General features: G+C 41.1%; 2 protein-coding genes across 8 annotated transcripts; one reads left to right on the top strand and one right to left on the bottom strand.

The window, feature by feature from the left end:
• Positions 1-675: 675 nt before the first annotated feature.
• On the top strand, positions 676-9,355 carry LOC115568811 (zinc finger protein ubi-d4-like). Of its 6 annotated transcripts, none has more exons than XM_030396422.1 (11): positions 676-780; positions 2,222-2,382; positions 2,548-2,655; positions 2,817-3,007; positions 3,586-3,678; positions 4,590-4,674; positions 5,114-5,248; positions 5,872-6,003; positions 6,704-6,816; positions 7,246-7,327; positions 7,684-9,355. In XM_030396422.1, the coding sequence occupies exons 1-11, from the start codon at positions 749-751 to the stop codon at positions 7,767-7,769; spliced, it is 1,218 nt and encodes a 405-aa protein (XP_030252282.1). In that variant the 5' UTR covers positions 676-748; the 3' UTR covers positions 7,770-9,355. The 6 variants fall into 6 exon arrangements, with proteins under 6 accessions (XP_030252282.1, XP_030252281.1, XP_030252280.1 ...); XM_030396421.1 differs by having other exon boundaries at positions 2,814-3,007; XM_030396420.1 differs by having other exon boundaries at positions 2,548-2,667.
• An 836-nt stretch (positions 9,356-10,191) lies between these two features.
• On the bottom strand, positions 10,192-24,288 carry slc24a6a (solute carrier family 24 member 6a). Of its 2 annotated transcripts, none has more exons than XM_030396417.1 (17): positions 23,700-24,288; positions 23,355-23,453; positions 21,315-21,391; positions 21,157-21,231; positions 20,502-20,586; positions 19,618-19,721; positions 19,372-19,446; positions 18,815-18,840; positions 18,636-18,689; positions 18,383-18,519; positions 17,919-18,088; positions 15,818-16,085; positions 14,177-14,343; positions 13,948-14,062; positions 13,255-13,367; positions 12,710-12,775; positions 10,192-12,503 (listed from the first exon to the last, which is right to left on the bottom strand). In XM_030396417.1, the coding sequence occupies exons 1-17, from the start codon at positions 23,806-23,808 to the stop codon at positions 12,393-12,395; spliced, it is 1,851 nt and encodes a 616-aa protein (XP_030252277.1). In that variant the 5' UTR covers positions 23,809-24,288; the 3' UTR covers positions 10,192-12,392. The 2 variants fall into 2 exon arrangements, with proteins under 2 accessions (XP_030252277.1, XP_030252278.1); XM_030396418.1 differs by having other exon boundaries at positions 18,000-18,088; positions 23,700-24,283.
• Between the last annotated feature and the right edge of the window lie 508 nt (positions 24,289-24,796).

The following is a 24,796-nucleotide window of genomic DNA, read 5'->3' as shown; positions in this document are numbered from 1 at the left end:
CTACAATTACTTGTGTGGAAAAATACAACAAATGGAATGGATAAGTGGGAAAAAACATCACAAAGAATTTTCATCCAATCAATAAGTTACAGAACCACCATCTCACATTAAGAAGTAGTTCATTATTTAGATCCCCCGGGAAACATAGTCCAATATTTCAATAAAAACAATTATATATCAATCAAAGAGCACATATTCACTAGAGTGGTGTAGATGTTGTTTTTTGTAGGCTTACCTGGAATAACGTCAGATCATCAAAATAATAAATATAATATCGTATCATGATAAAACTTGGGATTTACACCCCTAGTAACCACAGACCTTATTTCAGGCATTTAACCAAAAATCTATTTAAAAACCTCATCGACTTTGAGACGAGGGAACCGGATGTGCATAAATGCTGACCTATTTCCTGGTTTCGGCACTAAAAACTACTACTATTCTATAAAACTTGCATTAAGAAAAATATAATAATGCACAATTATCTGGAGCTCTGTATGTGTCTGTAAAAAAAGAGGGATTGGAAGGTGTGTCGGGAGGCTGAATTAGATAAATATCGTTTCTGTTCTTTGAAATATTAACGTTATGATATCAAAATGGTGCTTCAGTATGTGCTGCATTGATCAAACGAGGATCACGTAGTAGCTGTTCAACGTGCACTTCCTGTTTTTCACCCTGGGAGGCAGCAACGGTTACTAACGTGTGTGCGCAGGCGCAGTGGCACTTCGCACAACCGCAATAAGCAAACATGGCGGCGGCCGTCGACAGTGTTGTGAAAGTGTAAGTTTATCTTTATTTCTCTTAAGAGTAAAACCTGCAGCCATACAGAGACGAGTGTATCCCGTTATTGATTAATTGTCACGTGACTACAGAGGGCTGAAAACTGTAAATATCGTATTCCCAATCCTGAATACAATATTTGTCCCAAGAGAATAACGTTATCCACTGAGCTAAGGTTAGCTTGTTAGCTGTAGGGAAATATAAATGAGGCGAACCCATTGTGGAGCTGTATTTTAGCTGCTGCTCCTTCCTAACTCAGCTACTCTGGGTGGTGTTTAAAGTGGTGTTACACATAATGTATCCAAACTGTTGCTAGCCACCCGCTTGTAGATGAAGGGCAGAGTTAATTTTCCAGTAACCTGTCAGCTTGGCGGGTGCTTTGTTGTGACGAGCTGCTTGCGAACAATCAACCTTTTGTTCTGACTCCCCTCCATCGATACTGTTGGTGTTGGGATTCACAATGAGGTGAGCCTGGGTTGTTTGTGCCCTTTTTAATAAACGATAGAGATCGCACAGTCAAAGCAACAGTCTTGTGTGCAGGCTTGTAGAACAATGCGACAAATTGGTGAAGGGTGAAGCCTTGAATAAATTGCATCTGCGTGAAAGGACACACATGTGTATCATAGTAATTATCCATGTAACAGCGAAGATGGCTGCCGCACTGCAATTTGAATATTGTTTAGAAATCATAAAACAGTGGGATTTGGGAATTACACTTGTGTGAGAACGGTGCAGTATGGGATCATTTAGTAGCAGAGCGTTAGTTACTGTGACCAGCCACGTGTCTTAATGTGAAAATCTGATTTTTAATGTGAACTTTTACTTAATAGAACCCAAGCGATAATATGACAAGGCTAATGTATAATGGCTGATTATATTAGGATATGGCGCATATATAGGCATCTGAGTACATGTTTACAAGAAAGTGGTAAAGAAAAAAACCCCAAAAGGACTGAAAGAAAGACAACTGAGAGGCATGAGCACTTAAAGGGTATTGTTTTAACTGTCGAATGTCCATCCAAGTACACACCTTGGTAACAATTCCTTTATTGACAATAAAAAAGATGAAGATGCAGACGAGAGCTCCAGAAAACACCACTAATTACACAAGTGAACCAATTATTCAGTGTGCTATTTGCTAGCTCAGGAATCACTGCTGTTGCTCAAAATTAAGGGACGGTTATCTTTGTATCCAATGTTTTGCTTTCTTTAACAAGAACACAAATAACTCAGATTGAGAAGAAAATAGAAATAAAATGTGTGCTTATTTTTGTCCGATAGGCATCAGCAATAAATTGAGACTTGTATCATAACCTGTTAAAACGTACTTGTAGTACACTCAACTCTGTTTAATTTGCAATATTCATCTGGCAATCGTTATTATTAGTCTTTTGTAATCTGTGTTATTTGATCCGCCATTTGTCCACCTTTGACATTTCAGGCTGGGAGAGCAGTATTATAGAGATGCCATGGAGCAGTGCCACAGTTACAACGCTCGTTTGTGTGCTGAGCGCAGTATCCTCATGCCTTTCCTCGACTCTCAGACTGGTGTGGCCCAGTCCAACTGTTACATCTGGATGGAGAAGAGACACCGGAGTGCAGGTATATAGTCAGTGATGACTGATAAATCAGTGTAATTCAGAAAATACTAATAATAATACTCCAATTAAGAAATACAAAAAAAAAAAAAAAAGGCCATTTATTTATATTTACATTTATAAGTGCCGAAGATCACAGCTCATTTTTTTTTCTTCTGTGTCCTCTCAGGTGTAGCTCCAGGGCAGTTGTACACCTACCCAGCCCGTCGCTGGAGGAAGAAGCGGCGTTCCCATCCTCCTGAGGACCCTCGCTTAGCTTTCCCTCCTCTGAAAGCAGGTATCGCTCCAGGTGGAACAACTTTACTACCATCAAAAATAGGGTCACGGGTTTGGTCTCATTCATGGTGGTAGAACTAGAGCTGTGGTTGTCTGTGTCTGTGTCTGTATTCATGTCATCTCAGTACATGTATAACTGTTTTTTGCTCATGTGTGTAGCAGATTTGGAACTGGGTCTGAAGCGAGAAGCGTTGGGAGCAGTGGATGGCAGTAGTCTGGAGGCCCTGCTGAAGGGGGAGCCCCTCGACAGGAGGAGCGGAGTCACGGAGGTCCGCCCTGAGGATGATCAGGCAACTGTGGAGCCTCCTGCCACCTCAACGACCACTCACACGTCCTCTGGGCGTATCCGCAAGGTCTGGCTCTCTTGTTTTTTACCAGTGCAACTGATATCTAGAGCAGTGAAACATGCACTGATGAAAGGCATTCCTCTAGGTCAGTGGTTGTGGTTCCCAAGGCAGGACAGATTTCCTCTGCCAATCTTTTCTGATCTGTTTTGATTCTCTGGATGGTCAAAACAGCTAAAAGCTGCAGAAGCAAATCATGCGTTCACTGGTTGACTGCTCCTATGTTTTTTTAAACTGAGAGGCTTGACTGACAACAAACAATTTCCAAAATAAATTGCCACAGCTGTTGTTGTTCTGCCAGTCTAATCTTGTGATTTTTAGAGGCAATTTCACAACACTCTGTGAAGGTCAAATCTGCCCAGTTGTTATGCCAAATACAGACAGGTTGGTATCATTAGTAGTATTTTTTTCCTGTAATTTGAGTGGAGGAAGCAGAGAATGATAGTCTTGAATACATGAGTGACAGGGTCATTACGCACCAGTTAAACCAGTCAAGTTTATACAACCATCATATTCAGTTGCTCAAAAGACAACAACGGATCATATATTCAGTACATTGAGACCTAATCCAGATCCTGTCACTGCAGAGAGTCCTGGACCACGATGACTACTTGGACGACCTGGATGACGAAGACTTTGAGGACGAGACCCCCAAGAGACGAGGCAAGAGCAAGTCCAAGGTAAGAGTGCCATTTCAGTTGACACCGGGTTGAGGATGGGATGAAAAAAACTAAAACCCAACCGATATATAGGTATTGCCGTATATCTTATCCATTACCCAAATCCAAATGCAGATGAGATTTATTATTTTATTTTTTTTGCGATTTAAAGTTCAGCATATACCAGACAGTATGATCGTGGTCAGTTTCATTGACTGTTCTGATTCAGAGATGTTTTAATTCACCAGTTGTTGTAAAAACGTGGTGATAACTGATGAGTTGAGTGGCAGTTATAATTTCTCCTGTAGTTACAATAGTTTAAAATCTCAATCTCGAGAATCTTCACCAAAATTTGGCGGTTTAATTTCTGAGCACAGGTGACTACATGTTGTTGTTGTTACTCTCAGGGAAAAGATGCTGTTTAAATCTGTATGTTGTTTCCTACTTTAAACTGGCAGTAGACAAGTTCATTACTTTTAAGGTGTTTTCATGAAGTAAATATTATAACGGCTTTAACGGTAAAACCATTGGCATATTAGTACCCTGTATTCCTTGATTTCACAACACATTCTTGTCTGACACTGGGCACAAAATGATGGCTGACGGGTGAGTCAGTCAAGCTGGCAGTGTGGCATGATTTCTAATTTCACAGCTTTCATATCTCCATTATTGACAAAATGAAATAAAATCATGTTTTGCCCTGTGTTGTTGATAGATGTTACTCAAGGAAAATCATCAATTTTTCTTTGCCAACGCGTGGCAAGAATGATATCGCTTTGAAACACAAGGGATGGAAAAGTTTTTCGAATTCCACTTTAACTTTTGTCCTTCTTTCCGTTTCAATAATGCACTTTTCTGTTCTCCTTTTGGTTCTTTCTTTGTAGAATTATAGTGTTATGAAAAGAAGAGAAATTAAAATATTTGTTCTTTAGGGTCGCAGTGACAAGAATGGCAAGAAAAAACAGGAGGCTGCAGCTGCAGCGCTGGAGGAGCGGGACAAGCCGTACGCCTGCGACAGTGAGTAGAAGTGTCCTTTGCAAGGTCTGTGTGCCATGCATGTCAGCAAGAGAGGCTTTTGCTTTTCCCTCTGAAAGACAAAAACAACCAATCTGCCATGCATGGCGTGATCTGAAAGACCCCATCTGGAACTTAAGTTTGGCAGCATAGAAATTGGAGAAATAACCCGTCTGGATTCGTTTTTTGCTTTTTTTTTTTTTTTTTTCCTGACATGCTGCTCCGTGTGTGCTCTGTAATTTCCCGCTGGCCATCGCTCGCTGTGCAAATGCTCACCTCCGCTGTTTGAGTTTGCTGCTCGCGCGTCAGTCAAAAATTAACCATGTGAAAATAAGTTTTTCAAAAGTAAGCAACAAAGCCAGTTGTGGGCCTTTTTGGACGGTACTTCGTAATAGCCGCTATCACTGTAACACTTTTGTATGACCGTGTGTGTGTGTGTCAGTCTGTGGGAAGCGCTACAAGAACCGTCCTGGCCTGAGCTACCACTATACACACTCCCACCTGGCCGAGGAGGAGGGCGAGGACCGCGAGGAGATCGAGGCACCACCCACTCCTCGCCAGCCTGAGGAGCAGAAGAGTGAGTCACTCTCAAGTGCTGAGAGAGAGACAGAGAGAAAGAGAGAGAGAGAGAGAGGAAGGAGGTTTGGTTGCATGCCATGTAGCATGTGTGTGTTTGTACAAGGGATGTCTCTCTCTCTTTCTTTTTTTTGTGTCCCGCTATTTTCATTTTTTATTTTTATTTTTTATATCATGTTTTTGAATCCCTAATTTGGGATTAGCCTCAATGTTTCTCACTGAAACATGCTTACACAGTTGGATTCCTGGCTTTTTTTTTTTTTCCTCCCTTTTTTTTTTTTTGTTCAACATATCATCCATCTTTTTTCCCCCCCCCAACATATCCATCGCATTGGTTTCTTTTGTGCACGCGACATCGTGTTAGCAAATACATTCAACAAGTGCGTTTTGTCAGTTGTCACTCATTCATTAGTTTGGATCATGATTTTTGAAAAGGTGTTGTTGGCTGATGTGGCGTGAACAGGTTTGTAAACATGTGGATTTAAAATATGATTTGTAAACTGTTAGACAAACAACAACTCTTCAGTTTTGACATTTTCATTAACTCATCTTTCTTGATAATTCATTTTAAAGTGACAATTCTTGTGTACACTGAATGGTTTCTTTGCTAATTCTCTTTCTCAGCAACTAAGAAGGGTCCCAATGGGTTGGCACTGCCCAACGATTACTGCGATTTCTGTCTGGGAGACTCTACCTTAAACCAGAAGACTGGCCAGTCAGAAGAGCTGGTGTCCTGCTCAGACTGTGGACGCTCAGGTATGAACCTGTCAGGACTCTCTCATCAGTAATTGACTGTTTACTAAGCCCTGTCCTTTGTATACCTTTCGAGCTTGACATAAGCAGTTTGCAATGATAACAGTGCCAGACTTACCACTTGAATTTCATTGTAATTGATGAAACAATCGGTCCTTGATTTCAGGCAGAGCTAATATGAAGGCGTCTTATAATTTCTAGTCATTGAACGTCTATTTTGCCGACTGAATTGCCAGCCTTCGATGCCTTACAGGATTCTATCAACTGTAGTTTGCCAGCAGATAAAGCTAGTTCCAACTGTGTGTCGAGCTCACTTGTTTGAAAACACACAAAAAATCCTTGTAGAAGGAGTTTTACATTTGTATTAGATAGCTACGAACATATGCTGTAAGGCTGAGGCTAAAGCTGCAGGTAAAGAATCCTCACAAGCTGATGAACCATGTACAGCCTCAAATCCAAACAAGTGGAGTGGTGTGTAAAAAAAAAAAAAAAATCAATGAAAAAAGGTCTTGATAATTTGCTTATTCTTTCTCGGTACCAAGACAATATATTAAATGTTTTACCTCATCAATTTAGGGGTTTTTTTTGTAAATATGAGCTTCTTCGGAATTTGATGCCAACAACACGTACAAGGGAGAAATCCAAAGCTTGCCATGTGCAGTTATGGTTGATACATTTCTCACATTTCCTCTTCTCCCTGCAGGCCATCCAACATGCCTGCAGTTCACACCAGTGATGATGGCTGCAGTGAAGACCTACCGCTGGCAGTGCATCGAGTGCAAGTGCTGCAACGTTTGTGGAACCTCAGAGAACGACGTGAGCCTTCTTATGATATTCCCAATTTATGTGTCCTCTCTGTTTCCAAAAAGAATGTGTTGGTGGAAGGCTTCTGCTTAAGAAACTGTCGATCCCAGTTAACATGAAGGAAACACAGGCTCCTTCTTTATTTAATGTTTACATGTAGCCTCTGAGTTACTTAGTTTTGAAGACGTTGTTTTTGAGTTTAACATGACAAGCACCCACTCTCCTTTAAGATAAGAGTTTGTTTTCACAGCAGCTTGTGAAGCCAAATCATGAATTGTCTCTCGTGAACCACATTCATTGTTATTCATGCATTCAGGATATTTTGTTTTCTGAGTTCTAACATATTAACATAGCACATGATACCTCGATGACAGCTTTTTCTGTTGGTGTGAGTCAGAGTTGACAAAAAAACTGACTGAACGTGATGTTGTGTTTCTGTAGGACCAGCTGCTGTTCTGTGATGACTGCGACCGAGGCTACCACATGTACTGTCTAAGTCCCCCCATGACTGAACCACCAGAGGGTAAGTTGACACCAAATAGTTCCCTGCAGAAGTTAACAGACCTGAAGGACAGGTGCATGTTGTTACAACTACGTAAAATATCTTGGATCAAGCTATAGGATATAGAACACCAACAGAGTGAGAGATGGACAAAGGGACATCTTTGTTAAAGAGACAGTTTACTAAAAGGTCCAGTAATCTTCTCTAAATTAGATAGATTACTGTTGTGTGGTGTGATGTGTACAGTCATCAGAGTATAAATGCATATTCTTCAACAACATCTCCTCACAGTGATGCTCAAACAGCTGATGATGAATCTTTACACCTGTTATTCTTTCACCATGCCTCACTGTGTTGTTTTTTTTTTTTTTTCACAGGGAGCTGGAGCTGTCACCTGTGCCTGGCTCTGCTGAAGGATAAAGCCTCCATATACCAGCAGAACCAGAGCTCCGCCCCTGAGTGACATCATATCACCAACTCCTGCCCCCTCAGTACCGGGACCCCACCCCCGATGGAAAACGTCAGACCTCCTCTCAGTCCGGAGCTCCACGCTCTGTCCAGATGTAGCTGAGCCAGATCGCAGATCAGCTTTAGAAGTCTTAATATCTACAGCGTCAGTGTGGGGATCAAACTATCACTACCACCCCGAGGCCTGCCGTCAAACACATACATATTGTGCGTATATACAGTGTAGACACACACTCTGTCCTGGACTGTTACACACACTAGATACAGAGACAGAGAGCATGCAGTAACCATAGCGACTGCTGTCTCCATGGGAGCTCCCAGGAGCAAAAATGGATTAGCATCACAGCTAATTATCTGCAACCTTTCACACTCAAAGACACAGTGTGGACTGTCGAGACAACACAGTTTCTTTTCTGCCAAATTATCTATTTTTGCTCCCCGGATGTGGGAGAAAGAAAATTTCACCACGTATACGGTTGAGGAATATTGTTATTATTATTATTATTATTACTATTGTTATTGTTCTGGTTACTAGTGGACTTTTGTAGTGGCATTTGTCTGTGTACTTTTGTCTGATTGGAGCGTTAATCTTTTCAAGAGGTTTCCCTAAGGGGGAGCCAGTCAGTGCCAAGGTCCACCATCATATAAAAATACACACAGCAATGACCCATGTGGCCTATTATAATCACATAAAAATCATCTTTGTTTCATTTTAAGTCGGTGGGACAAAGATGTTGAAATGAAGACGGCAAAATTTTGCCTCGTTAAGGTGTTGGCACAAAATCTTTGGCTTTTCTCCTTTACGATCGCTGATTCTGTTACTTAAACACTATACAGCCGAGCACATACTGTAATTTGGGCTTGTGAGACGAAACATTTTAGTTTAATGCTGATCTGCAACGTTTCTCCATCAGACACTCTTATTTTGAAAAACCTGACTTTTGATAAGTCAGATAACGCTGTTCTCATCGGGGGAAACTCACTGCTGTAAGTCCATTGAACTAGTAATCCTAAAGGTGCATTGTCTTTCTCAAAGATTGTTTTGTGCTAGCGTTTTAGTGACATCACCCTTAACGAGTCATTTTCCAAGCGGCCGCTGTCATGGCGACGACACACGGACTCATTTACAAACTGTAGCTGCTTTTATCATTTGTCACACTGAGGCAGATTTGCATGCAGATTGCACCTGTATGAATGAACACACACACTCACATCACAAGTGGTTTTTTTTTTGTTTTCTTTTTCCATTTGTTTTATTGTTTGTATTTTTTTTTTTTTTTTTACATTTTATATTACCTGATATTCCATTGGTACTGGGAGTTTTTTCTAGTAGAATTTTGTAAAGTCTATGGTATAGCAAACACTTCAAGTATATAGCTACTAATGCATTCTATGTACTGTATCGACTTTTTCTATTTTTGTTATGACTGTGACATGTTTGGATTTATTTGATTATTCTGATATGTCAGACCTCCATTATGAGTATTTGTAAAATGATGTACTTTGTTGTACTATTTTTATTTTTACATTTCTTTGGTATCGAAGCCGATTTAGCCTGACTGAAATAAAAAATCACTTTGAGTTACGTGTCCATTGTAAGTGCTTTAAATATAGATGTTTGTTAAACATATATGTGGATCAGCTGCTAGTCGTCTATCTGCAGATGTCTTTAGAGTTTAAATACCGTGTTACATCTGTCCACAATACCAATGAATTTAATGCAAATCTGAGAGGATATGTTCAAGCAAAAGGGAAAATTCAGTCATTACCTACTCACCCTCATGCTGATGGACAGTTGGGAGAAGTTTCATAATTCACAAAACATTTCTGAAGCATCACGGCAACATGGCGTCGCAGCATTCTTCTAAATGATGTGTTTGTTGGTAAAACAGCTGCAAAAATTTTGAGTTTGAATTTTTATCCTAAATCACACAATGCCCCTCTAAGCTGTGCATTACCTGCAGCATAAAACTAATGTTTTTCTAGACATGACTATGTTAAAAACTATGTGCTCCACACCAGTAACAGGCACTCATAACCTCTGAGGACGTATTAAACTGAACTGTGTTATTAAACACAGAGGTTAGAAGAATCGTGACTTGCACAGCATTCTGGAAATTGAATGTTCTCATGTGTCTCCCTTTAATTTGGTAATATTGATCATGAATAAACATTTTATGCTGTGAATGCAACCATGTCTTTTTAAAGGTCAGCAAATAAAATGCCAGAGTTTTAATGAATTTCTCTTCATTAGCATAACTCAACCAAAATGTTGACATCTACAGAGCTCTGGTTTGATTCCACATATGTGGCTCTTATTCTTGTTACAATTATCAACGTTCAGTGAAGGTTAAAGTCATTTCAAGAAGATCTAAAATAGGGCTGGCATGAGCATCAGTTGTGAGACGGAGACGAGAAACCTCACAGAGCAAAACATTTTAATTGCACTCAACAACACACACTCGAGGAGTCGTTCCGGACACATTCACAAACACCTTGCGTTTCGCGCCACCTCTGTGCCGAGAAAGCTTTTTTGGAAAGAGAGGGAAGGGTGGGGCCTACGTTCTGTACAAGGCCAAGACAACAGTGGCTTAGTGCAATTATCAGGAGCGTGATGATCAGCCATGCTTTGCTGTTCACAACTACGGACACAAAGGCGCGATGACAAGTTCACATTGAGCTGTACAGAAAGTAACTGCACGCACTGAGAAGCAACTATATAAACGTACATGTATGAGCATCTGTTCATTGAGGTTACTTGTGGCAGTCATAAAGTTTAAATAAGTGAAAGTTGTTTTTTTTTTGTATGCTGACCTGAGAAAATCACATTTAATATATTTTTTTGTATTAACATAATCATTCCATATCAGCTTTCATCTACTTTTTACATATACTTTTATTGGTTGTACTCGAGGCTGAATCCTTTTCATGTGTATGAGAAGAGCGACAAGGGTCCAAAGGCTTATCAGGAGTCAGCATGTGGCAGTACTCTGGGTTTAATGTAAGGAGAATGTAGCGTTCTCTTGTTGCGCGCCTGTACAGACCTGTGGGTCGTTCTGTGCCATCTCACCCAGAATCCAGAACTTCTCAGCTCATGTCACGGATTTTCTCAAAAGAATTCATGTGTTATGCTTGTAAAGTCCTGTGGCTGCACATTAAATACCTTCCTAGTTATGAATGTTCGCAGTTTTGTTATCAGCCTCTCCAGCTGCTTATTTTTCGCTGGATTGAGCTGAAATTTGTCCTGAACATCCAGGAGACCCTTGGGAACCTCGGCAACATGTATTCATTTAAAGAGTTGTTGTAGAATGTTTAAATCACTAATTAGCAATAAATTATATACTCACTCAAACGAAGAAGCTTCAATCTATCTATCTATGTATGACCGTCATTTTATACACAGTACAAATGTGTACCTGTGAAATAAAACCACTGAATGTGATATTGCAGCCGGTGAGAAGTGTGAAGATTTAGATATTCTCCAAAGAGATTATAAATGACAAAGGAGTGATATAACATCTTTGAATTTTTGATATAAACGCAATGAATAAGTTAACACTTCCACATACGATGAATCAATCCTTCCTTAATCCTTCTTGGGAAAATCAGGGGGGAACAAAATCAGTTTTTTGTTTTAAATCTCTGAAGCTAAATGCAGCAAGATGTGACAGAACTACATTTAACTACACAGAACCAAACTTAGTTTACAAGAAGAAGAAGAAGTGAAAACTAGTGAGGACTCACTGATATTAATTGGATTTCTGTAAACAATTTAAATGATGACACATTATCTTTAAGGTCTCTTGGATGTTCAGGACTAAATTCCACCCAATCCAGTGAAAAATAAGCAATTTGTGAGGCTTCGTCTGCACAGACAAAGAATCACAGAAGTAGAGACATTTAGCTCTGAGGGCCAAATTTAAAAAAAGTCAGAACTAGAAAATAATTTGGAGTGAAGCAAGTTTCAGGTGTAGGTGAGCTGGTTTGTAATGACTCTTCTGTGTTTTGTATTTAATCTATCAAAGTGTTCATGTGGAGCTACACACAGACATAAACTTCTATTCTCATGCACATCTCCACTCATTACAGCTCGCTTGGATTTATACACATACATCCCTCACACACACACAAACTAACGTATACGCACCCACACCCTTTCCTCTATAAATAAGGTTGGGATCTTTTGAACTTTGTCACACGTGTGATTAACTGTCCTCAATTAACAATCGACTTGTTGCCTGACTGATGACCTCGCCTTTCAGTCGGTACACTAACACACTTTGGGGTTCCTTATGCAATATTCTTGGTTTCAGAATACAAATTCAACACTTTATAAATTTGTTGCGAGACATAGTGCATTATCAGTTGGCTTTGATGCCACAACATTTGGGCTGAGAGGTGCTCGGTACAAAACTATGTAAAATACTCGTTTATCAAAGGTAAACAATGCAGCTTTCAGGCAGCCGCTCGGACACGTACAGCCACCGCGTAATGAGATGAAAATTCATCTGTCCGTACTTTTGATTGACAATGGCAGCAGTGAAGGTTGAAAACACTTGTTTGTGAGTCCTGTCTGTATGGATCTGTGACGTGGGGAGGGCGTATACGTGTGTGTCCTCTACAGCTTCTCGAAGCCGACGGAGCAGAGGAGGAAGATGACGTAGAGCATAAGGAGGCAGAATCCCAGTCTGCGGTCCAACCTCCAGCAGTTCAGATGGACACACAGGACCTGGGGGGGGGGGGGCAGACAGCAAGAGAGAGCGCTTCATTTCCTGTTGCACTGCCATCAATACAATCTCATATTTCTTTCTGAGTCTGAGGCTGTCAGGCTTTTACAGGAAGAAGATAAGATGAAAATCACAGGCGAAGAAAAACAGGCAACTGACGCTGGACTCACACCAAACTCTCGTACAGAGACGGTGAACATCTACTCACAGTGAGCGTGACTGAGGCCAACAGCAGGATCACTGAGTACACCAGACCTTTGCTGTTGATTGTCACCTAAAAACCAGACAGGACAAAGAAGGAACAGGCTGTAAAATCACTGAACGTGTCTTAAAAACCCCACTCAGTTAAACCGAGCTGTTGTTTCTTGATGGCCATGTTATAAACGGGGACAATGACTTCATTATTATTTACTACAAAGAGAGACGTTTCTTATGATCTCTATGATATAAAAATAAATATTCTGACCTGTTTTTTAGAAGTATTTTGTGCCTTTATCATGTATCATCTCATGTATCATCTTTATCACCTAATCTAATCTAATCATACAATACTTTCATGTTCAGATATATAAGACCATGAAATATTTTTCACTTAAAAGAGGATGTGACACATAACTCTCTCTGCTCACTGGCCAAAAGGGGAAAGATCAAGTGGGGAACAAGTGACTATTGTGTTCAGAACAAAAACACAAGCATATCTTCCTGCTTTTTAGGATCACGTGTCAATGTTAGACAGAAAACAGGTGACGTTACCACGGATCCATAGCTGACTATGAGAGTCCTCAGCGCCCAGGGGAAGCCCAGACCCAGCAGCACATCAAAGATGTTACTGCCAATAGAGTTGGACACAGCCATGTCGCCCATCCCTGCAACAGTTGACATATAAACACAAAAGACCAAAAACATTTTCATTCTTGCAATCTATGACATCTTTAGTGCAACTCTGGGAGAGAAAGTACACTAATGATTTACCTTCTATGCTGTGATACAAAGTAAAACAGTCTGAAATGTAATCCATGAAAGTGAAAACACCCTCCATGTCCATCAAGAGAAAGTAAAGAGGTGTTGGCAGATTATTTTCTAGTAAGAAAGACCCTTATCATTAAAAAATTGTATGTTATATGTTTGTGTATGTACAGTGCTGCTCGACAGATTTAAAAATCTTACTGCATTTTAAGCATGAATAATTTAGTGTCTCTGTTTCAGCTGTTTTCAGAAAAGGTCCATATTGTCGTAAATATTTTGAAATTGGTTTGACACCAGCTTTTTCCAGATAATTCAACCTCTGAGAATCGAGACTCGGAGATGCAGCTGAAAGCTTGTTCAGGGACCTTAAGTTAAAAAATTGTTCTTTCCAACCAGTATGAGCCTTCACGTTCAATATTTAGTTTGCATTTAGTTTTGTAACTAAAAGCTACAAACTCATCACATGTGCATCTATCAGACCTTGTCGGGCGACGATGAGGCTGGCCATACAGTCAGGGACGCTGGTGCCGGCTGCCAGGAACGTGATTCCCATGATGACTTCTGGGATTCCAAGTGTGTAGCTGATTATGGTCACCTGGACAGAAAACACAAGAGGAAACTGGCTGTGTATATGTATTTGTGTGTGTGAGTGTGTGTGTGTGTGTGTGTGTGTGTGTGTGTGCGTATGTGGCACTAGTGTGTTTCGTACCATCCAGACCATGAGGTAGGAGAAGAGGGCTATCCACAGTGTGGAGGACAGGAAGGTGAGGAGGTACCAGCGCTCCCATCGCGGCAGGTTACAGTCGGGGATGGTGAAGTGAAGCAGGAAGCTCACGGGCCAAGAGAGCAGCCATTTCAGACGATCGCACCAGCCATCTGAGGAAATGATGACAGCACCCGCAAACACAAGTTTCCCCACAGGGATCATAACAGATTCATCTGAGCGTCTAAATTATTCATGTGGCACGGCCTGTGTGTGTCTGCGAGGCTTCATCTCTTTTTAATTAGCTCCATTACAGTAGTAATAAAGCCATCTCGACACTATAAGACATGACGAGGTGAATAAAGCCAAATAAGAAGCAGTTATGTTGGCCACAGTAGCACTGGATTGAAAAGGGTTGCCAAGAAGTTTATAGAGATCAACAGATGACATCTTGTCCTGTGGTCAGGTGCATTAATGGACTTTTTCGCTGGTCTTTCCTGAATTTGACAAGTCTATTGAAAAAACATGAAGACTAATCTTTTTGATGACTCTTGGCGTTGGCACTCTGCTGATTAAAGCTGGAAGCATTTTATCCAACAGGCATCTTTCCAGTCACAGACAACCTCCTTCTTTTGCCACTTGGTTCAACTGTTTTTCTGGCATTTTTTCTCTGTATTCTAACAAGAGTCACATTTTTCTGCCTCGTGCAACTGTCTGTCCAATAAGGCGATTCTGTCACAAGAGATTGGCTCGGGAACCAAGAACCTGTTGGGAACTTCATTTTCAGCATGTGAGTCGGGGACTAGATTCACCTCCAGGTGCCTAAAAGAAGTCCATGTTGAGGGAGACATTCCTCACATCAACTTAACAAATATTTTCTGTCTGATTTGCCAGATCTTTGTGGTTCTTCAGACACAGTGGAAGTGCAAACAGGAATGCACAAAAGGGACTTTTAGTCAGGGACTTTTGTAATGACTAACTTCCCTGACATTTAAAGTTTAAACAGTCTTAAAGTGTTAAAGAACAGTCAAAGTTTAGCAGAATTTAGAGTCACCGGAGATCTCGGATCTCATTCTTCAGCAACAAAATCATATTTTAAATGCTGCTGAAATGTGTGCGCATCACCATAAAAACAACTTACATCTATTGAAAACACGTCAGACTGAACGTTATCACATAGCTTAGATGCAAAAATGAATCAGTGTTTTCGGCACTGCTCATTTTTTATGAAGCAACATTCTGACGAGGGGGACGTGATAAAAAAACATAATAATGTCATCACGTAATATAAATGTGGGCATTAAAGGAGACATATTTTACCCCTTTGAAAGTTAAAAACAGTACCAACAGAAGCTCCTCTCTCTCCCACAGAAAACAATGCTGGTGAAACGTAATAGTACCACCTTTAATTCCATCACACTTCATCACAATGTCGCACCTTTGCATATCCAATGCGCTGCGACCTCGGACAGAGGGGGAACACAGTGAGGCAGCACCAAACAGTGTGAGAAAACTGAGCATAATATGTCTCTTTTAGTAAAATAAAAAGTTTAGTTCCTTCTGTTCCATCATTGCTAAAAATATTTGATCCACAAGCCTTTCATTCTCGTGTGCCTCTGTTAGTGTCTACCTTCATTCACCACTCACCTGGCAGTACAAAGGGTTTGAAAGGAGAGCTCTCCTCCTCTCCTTCCTCCTGATCGTCCTCTTCCTCTTCTTCTTCTTTAGGCTGTGCTCCCTCACCTGTCTCTTCCCCCGTCTCTTTACCCCTCTCCCTCTCTCCCTCCAGCGGCTGCGTCTCTCCCTCCGCCACCACCCCGTTCTCCCTCCCCCATGCCCCGTTAGCACCCAAACTTTCCTCCCCTGAAGCCGCCCCCTCCTCCGGGCCGACTCGAGCCCGAATCAGCCTCTGCCTCTGTGCGTGGGAAAGAGGAGTCAGAGGAAAAAGAAGAAACAAACTGACATGAGAAACACTGCAGCAGGATTATGGTAATGACTTCATCTGACAGTAGCTAACGATATGAGGACTGGCAGGAGGAGTGATCAGGCAGTCGGGCACATTCACCGGAGGGGGTTTGGAAAGCATTGATCAGGAGCACGGCACAAAGGAGAGGCAGCACTGGCAGTCGTACTTTAATTTGGCACTAGAAAAGGCAAGCACACATGCAGGAGAGCAGAGAGAGTGAGGAAGCTGATCTGGCGATTGAGTTAGTGAGTTTCTTTTGTGTCTGGGATAATGTTATGGATTGGGCAGCAATCGGTACGTGCGTGAGTGTGGTGTCTGGGCTTATCAGATGGCGTCCAGAAAACAGGATCTGGTCGCACAAATGTATTCTCTCAATTGTACCCTCTGTACAAAGACTGCACTGAGAGAAGTATCTTGTAATTATTAACCCTTCATCAAACTGAACTACACCACCAAGCTGAGATGAAAGCCTGTCAACAAAAAGGACTGTCGGACAATCGAAAGAAACAAGTGAGAAACTAAATTCTCAACGAGGACGACAGAAATGTTAAACTACTAATTAAATACTCCGACAGCTTGTTAGAATACACACAACGTGTACAAATAGAAGTGAAGATGAATTCACTGAATTCTGCTCAAGTACATTTTTTTTCAATATTCAGGAGCCGATATGATGCCGGACATTTTCTTTGTTTCTTGCTCTATATGCTCCATTTCTGTGACAGTGCTTGATTTGTTCTATTTACACGCACCTGTCACTACTTTTCTGCTTAAAGAGGTTAAACTTTCTGTGACACACCCGGGGAAAGGAGTCAGAAGAAATGCCTGCGCTTGTTTCTATTCTGCATTATAATAATAACTGAAAACTCACTGAAAACCTTCAGTTTACCTTCAGTTGGTATTTCAGGCTTTGCTGGTTTAAACGCACGTGGAGTCGGTTGTGTAACCTTTTCGTTAAGTTCAAACTTAACCTAGTTATAGATCAAATGTAGATGTTAATGTTACTAAGGAAGGGTGCTATGGCCTTAAATAAGATTGTGATATTTTTAGGATCTATCACGATACACCATATATATCTCGATATTTTTAAATGTCGTCAAAAGCACCTCAATGCTAGGATTGAGCAACAAAGTCACATATCACTATTTTTTTTTGTCAAATACCTCAATATCGACACTGACAAACTGTTGTTTCATATTTACACCAAGTAACTACGATATAAAAACTGCAGGCTGTAACTATTAAGTACTTTTAACTAAGCTAACTAGCAAAACTAACGTAAGCTTAAAGAGTAAAAACTGCAAGGTGTTACTGTTATATATCTAACTGGACAAAGTGATAAAGCCAACATTAGCTTGCTTGATAGCATATAACATAACTTATTTACAGCTAGTAGTTAAAACTTCTATTTTGTACTTCTTTATGGTCAACGGAATTAACTGATAAAGCTAATGTTAGCTTGCTACTATGACAAATGTACAGTGACGAGTAAAAACTGCCAGGTGTAACTGCTAAATAGCTAACTGGATTAACTGATCAAGCTAACATTAGCTTTTTACCATATGAAAAGTTTAGGGTGATAAGTAAAATACAACATAAAGTTAGGAACTAATTTATGAATATCTGGTGCAACCCGGTCCAGGTACACATGTGATGAGATCCTTCTTTATATTTATGGTAGTTTTACAAATATATCCCTATTGATTTGACAGTTTAAATACCCACCAAACAAGCCGGGGGGAACTTGATGTTATGTGGAGGGTGTGAGCGCGTGCAGTGTACCTCGTTGATGACCATGCGTCCTGCCATGCGCAGGCGGGTGAAGGGGGGAAAATGCGGGGTGATGAGAAGGCGAAGGCTTGCCTCTGAGAAGGAGAGTTGGTGGGGGTGCGTGTTCAGCATCTCATCCACCATCACCACCCCTGAATCCTGGCCGGCCACCATACATGAATCTGGGGAGATGGACAGAGGTTAGTGGGGGATGATACTGGGAAGTAGATGATAGTCGGACAGAGATGATAAGACAAAGAGGACAAGAGTGATGGAGCGACAAAAAGTGGAGGAAGAAAACTTGAATGTGGTCTAGTTCTATTTCGGCCTGTCGGAAATCGACAGGGGAACAGAAATGAGTCTAACTGGAAGCATTAACTGTGTCACTGGGTCTGCTGAACGCTAATCAGAGACAGAGGGAAGTTTTCGAAGTTATGGATGATCGCATGCACACGTAGATACACGAGCTCCTGCACCTGGCTTCAGCGGAACCATGTCGTTGTCACAGTCACCGATGCTTCCTACCGCAGTCGTCCGTCGCAGGCTGCTCAGACACGGTTGACCTGCCCTGCTGCAGTGTCTCTCCACCAGGCTGTGCAGAGATCTGTTGAACCTTACACACACACACACACACACACACACACACACACACACCGAGATGTCGGGTCTTTAGTGGGCATGGACAGAGCATGTGGTGGCTTGATATCAACACGATGGGAAGAGACTCACTTCATTATTATTATGTAGATTCCGTACATAGACATCAGGATGATGGTCTCCCACCTGAGACATGCACAAAAAGACACAGACACAGATTTATAAATATGAGATTCATCACAACCACAAACTGATCAGATATCCAAAAAACAGAGACTGCTGCTCATTTAAGAAAATCTTTACAGTCTTACCACAAGACTTTTTCATCATAGATCACCTGCAAATAAAATAAAAATATATTTTCGTTAAACAAAGACAGAGAAATTCACCTTCAAAATGTCTTGTCAAAGGAACATAAGACAATAAAAGAAGACTCAGTAACTACTTAACTAATTAATACCACAGTGTGTGGCTACTGCTGCCATTCAAATCATGTCGGAGGAAATGACAGACAAGAGCGAGACACTCACCTGCACCTGAATAAAGTTAGCTCGTGTGAACGTTGAATTACGTACATTTCCTACTGATATCGCGATCATGTCTTTATCGTTACTTCTTTTAGCCACGATAATCTTTTAGTTATCATCTGATATCATGACAGCCATAATTTGTATCTTATAGTCCGGTCAACGCAGGAGTTAAACTAAATATTGCACTTTATTTATTCCAGTCTTTCACTTGTGGTTTGGTGCAAGGCAAATTGATTTCTTTGCTCCAATGACTCAGCCAATACAAGATTAATTCCCTGCCAAACTCTTAAAATTAATTCCCTGCCAGCTGCTTGCTTATTTACTGGAGGATTTCTCACCAGGATGAGCACCACTATGGACAGGATGTAGAAAACAGCGTCTCGAAACAACGGCCACCAGCTCAGAGTGATGGGCTGCAGAGAGGATACGAACACATTCAAATCAGTAAAGAGTGTAAGATCTATCACATGGTCACTGTTTTCACAGAGTTAGCCTAGTCTTATTTTGTCTCTCGTTCTCTTATCGTTATGAAAATGATCGGTGAGTCCTCTTTTAAGCTTCAGGTCTGAACAAAGTGTACATACCTGCCCGGCGAAGATACCGCAGAGGCCGATGATCACCAGGACGTTAAAAACAGCTGATCCAACAATGGTTCCCACGCCCACATCTCCCTTTGTGATAAACACCCCTAAAAAAACAGACCGGGGAGGAGTGAGACATATATCATCAGAAAAAAAAATTATTCAATATGACAATCTGTGAGAAATGATGGATTGTTTGACTTGTATCTTTCTCCTCTTGACAGATATATTGCATCTTTGGTTCAAAACCACTGGGGCTGAGCAAACGTCTTTTTTGTCTCGTTCTACTGATTGTGGAATATCATCTTCATAACACTTCATGTCACATCAATACTTTTTAAAGTCAGCCTCCTTTCCTTTGTGGAATAAACTGGATTGTTGCAGAGGCAATAGATGAGAAAATGTCCTTACGCCGTGTGGATTTAGAGGCGAAGTCACACTAATACATATGTTTCAATACCATTTTAATAAACTGTGCAATGTTTCAAGGATAAATCCCCAGTAGTGTTGTAGTTTCTCGCATATCCAAACGTGTGATGGTGTCTCTCTGCTTTAGTCTCAATTTCCTCATGGAAACTTTGATCTGATCGATGATTTTTTAATATTAACAACTACTTTGTTCTTTTTTGACCAAAGTATGTTTTTATCTTTAATTATCACACTTTCTGAAACAAAGAATAGCTCATGAAAAAAATCCAAATGTGCTCTTCTCGCTGTCTCTGTTCGCACCTGCTTAAAATCAGTGCCTCTGCCGACGTGCCCTCGACTTATCTCGACCATAATCAGGTGGAGAAGTACTTGATTGCAGGTAATTGGGAGTGCTGATGGAGCAATCACTGGGCTAACTCACAGGAGAGAGTAATTGATTAGAGAAGCATCATACTGACCTATCAAAGAGGTGAAGAGCTCGGGGGCGGAGCTCCCAGCTGCCATGAAGGTTGCCCCGGCAACATCCTGACTGAGCTGAAGATTCTTCGGAAGAATCGGGAGTTAAAACAGATTTATGGATGAGAAAGGTGATATTCTATATTTCTTCATTTTTATCATCAGTGAATCCAAAATAAATGGATTGATGATTGATCTTGCTCTATATGTCACCTACAAACCAGTATCAAGCCCAACAATGGCAAAAAAAAACTTGTTGTATAGTAATTTTATATGGTATTTTTGAGTTTGTAATTTCCTGGAAAACACCAACAGACCTAGTCCCCAAGAAATGCACTATTTCCTTTTTTTGTTTGAAAAATCTCAAACATTATTTTTGTAATTTGACATTAAAGATTTATGTTTTCAAATAAATTTGCTCGGGGCCACAGACTGTGAAGTCAGACAGTAATGAAAGATGGACTAATGCATGTTTGGCTTACGTCTCTCTGTGGAAAATACAAAAAGAAAAATGGAGAATGACTCCATCATTAGCCTTTAAAGGTTTGAAGGTAAACAAACGGATGTTTTAGTCACACATAGAAATCACAAACAGAACATACTATACTGTACGTGGACATTATTTTATTTTATTTCAGATGTGTCTTTGGCTCATACCTCTGACACTTTTTCCAGCGATGGCACAAAGTAGACGTCGCAAACGATGGCCAGCGCATGAAACATGTAGATAGCCTGTGAAACACAGAGATGCATTATTATACAGACAACAAAGTGAAGCTTCTTTCTTTTCAAGTTCAATCAGAGTCGACACTCACACAGAGAACGTGGAGGAGTACAGCTCCGTGTCTCCTCTGCTCTGGAGTAAAGACGTCTTCAGGAAAATCTCCGACAGCTGGAGACGAGATACACAGAGTAACATAATGATGTATAAAAACAAGGGAAACCCCTGAACTACAAAACAAATTAGTAGGTGCATCAATTCATTGTTTTCATGCAATAACACCAAACATTCCCTGGTTTCACAACTGAAATTCGAATATTTGTTTATATTCTGTTTTGCCATTTGCTTCCTGTGACTTTTAGGACTGACTTCATGATTTAACTTTTGAATTAAGCTGTTTCATGGTGGTGCAGCTCTGTGTTTAAGGGAGCTGTTTTGCCCTTTTGCCCCTGAAAACAGACTCAAGTCTTCTGGGTCTTCTGGCTGAACAAAGGTCATGTTTTGTTTCTTCGTTGCTTGACTTTGGAACAGCTTCTGACAGAGAGGTCAAATCAGAGCACATCTCTCCTTCGTTTTCTTTTGTGATCTGTCTCTTCTCTACTTTCCTCTTTCCTCTTCCTGTTAAGCAGTTTGCAACTTCTGTTATGTCCTGTTTGTATAGTATAGCAAAACATTTTATTTCTTGCTTGCTGAATATCTTTGGGTCGGGACTGTTGATCAGACAAAACAGGCAGTTTGTCAACGCTGTCTCGGGCTGTGGAAAATTGTGATTGCCATTTATTTTTATCGATCAATTATGGAGAAGACATAATAAAATTACATCTCTACTGTGAAGCTCCAGTCACGTGTGTTTGTGACTTTGTTGGAAGTGTGTCCAGCTGCATCCCCCGGCTGAAAATGCCCAGACAGCTCGAGGTTAAAGCGATGCCACAATCAGGTGACTAAACTTGTTTGGTTGCGTTATAATTGAGTTTTTCGCTGCTCTTGTGACTTCATGCAGCTGCAGAAAGGTAATCAAACATCCATTTTTCCAAAAGCGATTTCCTGTAAAGTCAAATGCTCAGAGGCATCTGGTTTGGCCGAGTTAGTCAATGCATCACGATCACCCTCTTTGCAAATGTAAGGGAGTGTTTTGCTCGACTGCAAGATCAAACAAACACCACGACTCACTGCGCCATAAAAAAATCTTTTATTATGAGGCGGTGCAAAACAACAATCTGGAAAGCTGCCTCCCAGGTGGCCTTCCCCACAAGGTTTTCTGATTTAGTCGTGAGTCAGGATTTATAAAACCTCCAGCGAAGATGAAGGTCACGCACACATGTGACAAAAGTAGAGAAGATTCTGCACAGAGGCGACATTGTGCAGCAAACATGTGCATCACGTGAAGTGACGTGGACACAGATATGGTTTGATATCACGACAAGCCGTCACATGACTTAGTTTTTGATCCAACAGGGTATTTTTATCATCAGGCACAAGATAATTCACTTGAAAACAGCAATATGGTAATTTGAAGAAAAGTGTCTCAGAGGCCTTGAAGTTAATCTGTGCTGTGTTCCCAGAGGCAGCAGGTTCTTTCAAGCTCAATATATGTCGCTCGGTCTCTGTAATAGGCTACAAAATCTCTTCATCTCTCATCAGAACGTAAGATGCTGTCGTCATTTCTCTCTCAGTCCTTCAAACAACCAGATAGATCCAAAGCGCGCACACACACACACACACACACACACACACACACACACACACACACACACACACACACACACACACAAGTGAGGAGGGGCTGCTAATCAGCAGGTCATTACGACAGGACAGCCACTTTGAACAGCTCCAGATGCATACGCCAGCCAACCACAAATTCAGCATTCAGTTTCCTAGCAACCGCGTGTCCTCAAAGGCCGAACTGTGTTTAAACATGTGAGTTTGAAGAAATGGAGGGATGAGGGGCAGAGGTGGATCGATGCATGGAAGATAGAGACGGGGCTCAGACTGCTCCAGCACACAGGACACTGAGACCATCACAGTGACTTCAGATCCATTCATGAAGATCAAAACACAGACTGACATCTAACCTCAGTCCAACTCACAAGAAATGATCCTGTCTCACACACACACGTATGATAAAATATCTCACCAGATGTAGAAATACTGTCAGTTTGGTTGACTTCCTTCTCCTGGATGATCTGTCTTTTAGATAAGGAGACGTCCTGATCGACAATGGGTCCGTGTGAGCCTGAAGAGGAGGATTAACATATAAATACATACATTAATTAAACATAAGAGCTTCTATAGGGTATATGTGTTTGTGTTAACTTCAGCTTAACATTTGCCCAACTTTAAGGTATTTTAAGTGCAGCAAAAATGCTCTTTTTTGTTTTTTAGTCAAATGTATTATTAGTCATTTAAATCGCATGGTTAATCAACACAGGTTATTTTACATGGAAACAGGAGTTTTATGACATTTTTCGTTGAGGAGCACCTGTAACATCACTGAAATTGAAGATCCAGGCGGCTGCGAGCAGACCGACTCCACAGACGCAGAACCGCGGGAGGAGGCGCGTCTGCCTCGGTCTCCTCGGCGCCCTCATCCCGCCAGCCGCCGGTTCTCCGCTCAGAAGAACATGTCGCCGCGCTGCCGCTCCTCCTCCAAACACCGCTCCCCTCTGCTTCCACGCTGAATCAAACTGCTCTGCTTTTCCTCTTTTTTCCCGATTTATCGTCTTTGAGATATTTTAGCTCTGGTCTCCATCCACGATCCGGGGGGATGTTCGAGAGGTTCGGCCCGACATCAGCACCTCAGCATCCAGCACCAGTCAGTCTGTCAGCACCGACGCAGCAGCAGCGTCCACATGCACAAGCTCAAAACTCCAGCTGACACACAATGAATCATCAGCCTGCATCTTCATATATATAAATATTTATATTTAAAAAATATTTCTCGATTCAGACTCGAGTCTTGTCCTGAATCTGATCTGTGTGAGGGGACGTGTTTTCCTGGAATCACACAGATGAGACCAGCAGAGAGCGCCTTCAGCTGGGTGGGGCGACTGAAGAGACGAGGAGGCATGGAGACACTTTAACTGGTGCATGTAATCCAGAATGTGGAAAGTATTCAGTGACATTTATAACGTTGTAGTGTAGAAGCTGAGATGATCTGATAACATTAAGTAATGCGTCTTAAACTGTCAGACTTTACAGCTCGAAGCTGCTTGTTGAGATTGTCTCACTGGGCTTGACTGTGTTGCCACTGCAAATGAGGTGTACCTTCAACATTAGGGCTTAAATCAAGTGTGCCCATAATAAATGTAGGGTGAAATAAGCATAAACCTCTTTATATAAAACTAACTAACAATTGATTTCTTTCTTAAAGGGGCACTATGTTGTTTTGGAGAAGAAATTCAAACTCAGAGTTTTAATATTTACAATATTAACAGGGTAATAAAACAAACACAGACATATTTAACTTTTCCATATCTGAATAAACAAGCAAACAACATGGCCCTCAGAACACTGTTTGAAGCTAGAAAGGTGGCAGGGTCCGCCACATATAAACAAAGTCAAACAGCATGACATCAT

The sequence above is a fragment of the Sparus aurata genome, chromosome 18 (genome assembly GCF_900880675.1).
Source record: "Sparus aurata chromosome 18, fSpaAur1.1, whole genome shotgun sequence".
Taxonomy (NCBI): domain Eukaryota; kingdom Metazoa; phylum Chordata; class Actinopteri; order Spariformes; family Sparidae; genus Sparus; species Sparus aurata.
The sequence above is the reverse complement of the archived record's forward strand: the minus strand, read 5'-3'. Positions and strand labels throughout refer to the sequence as shown.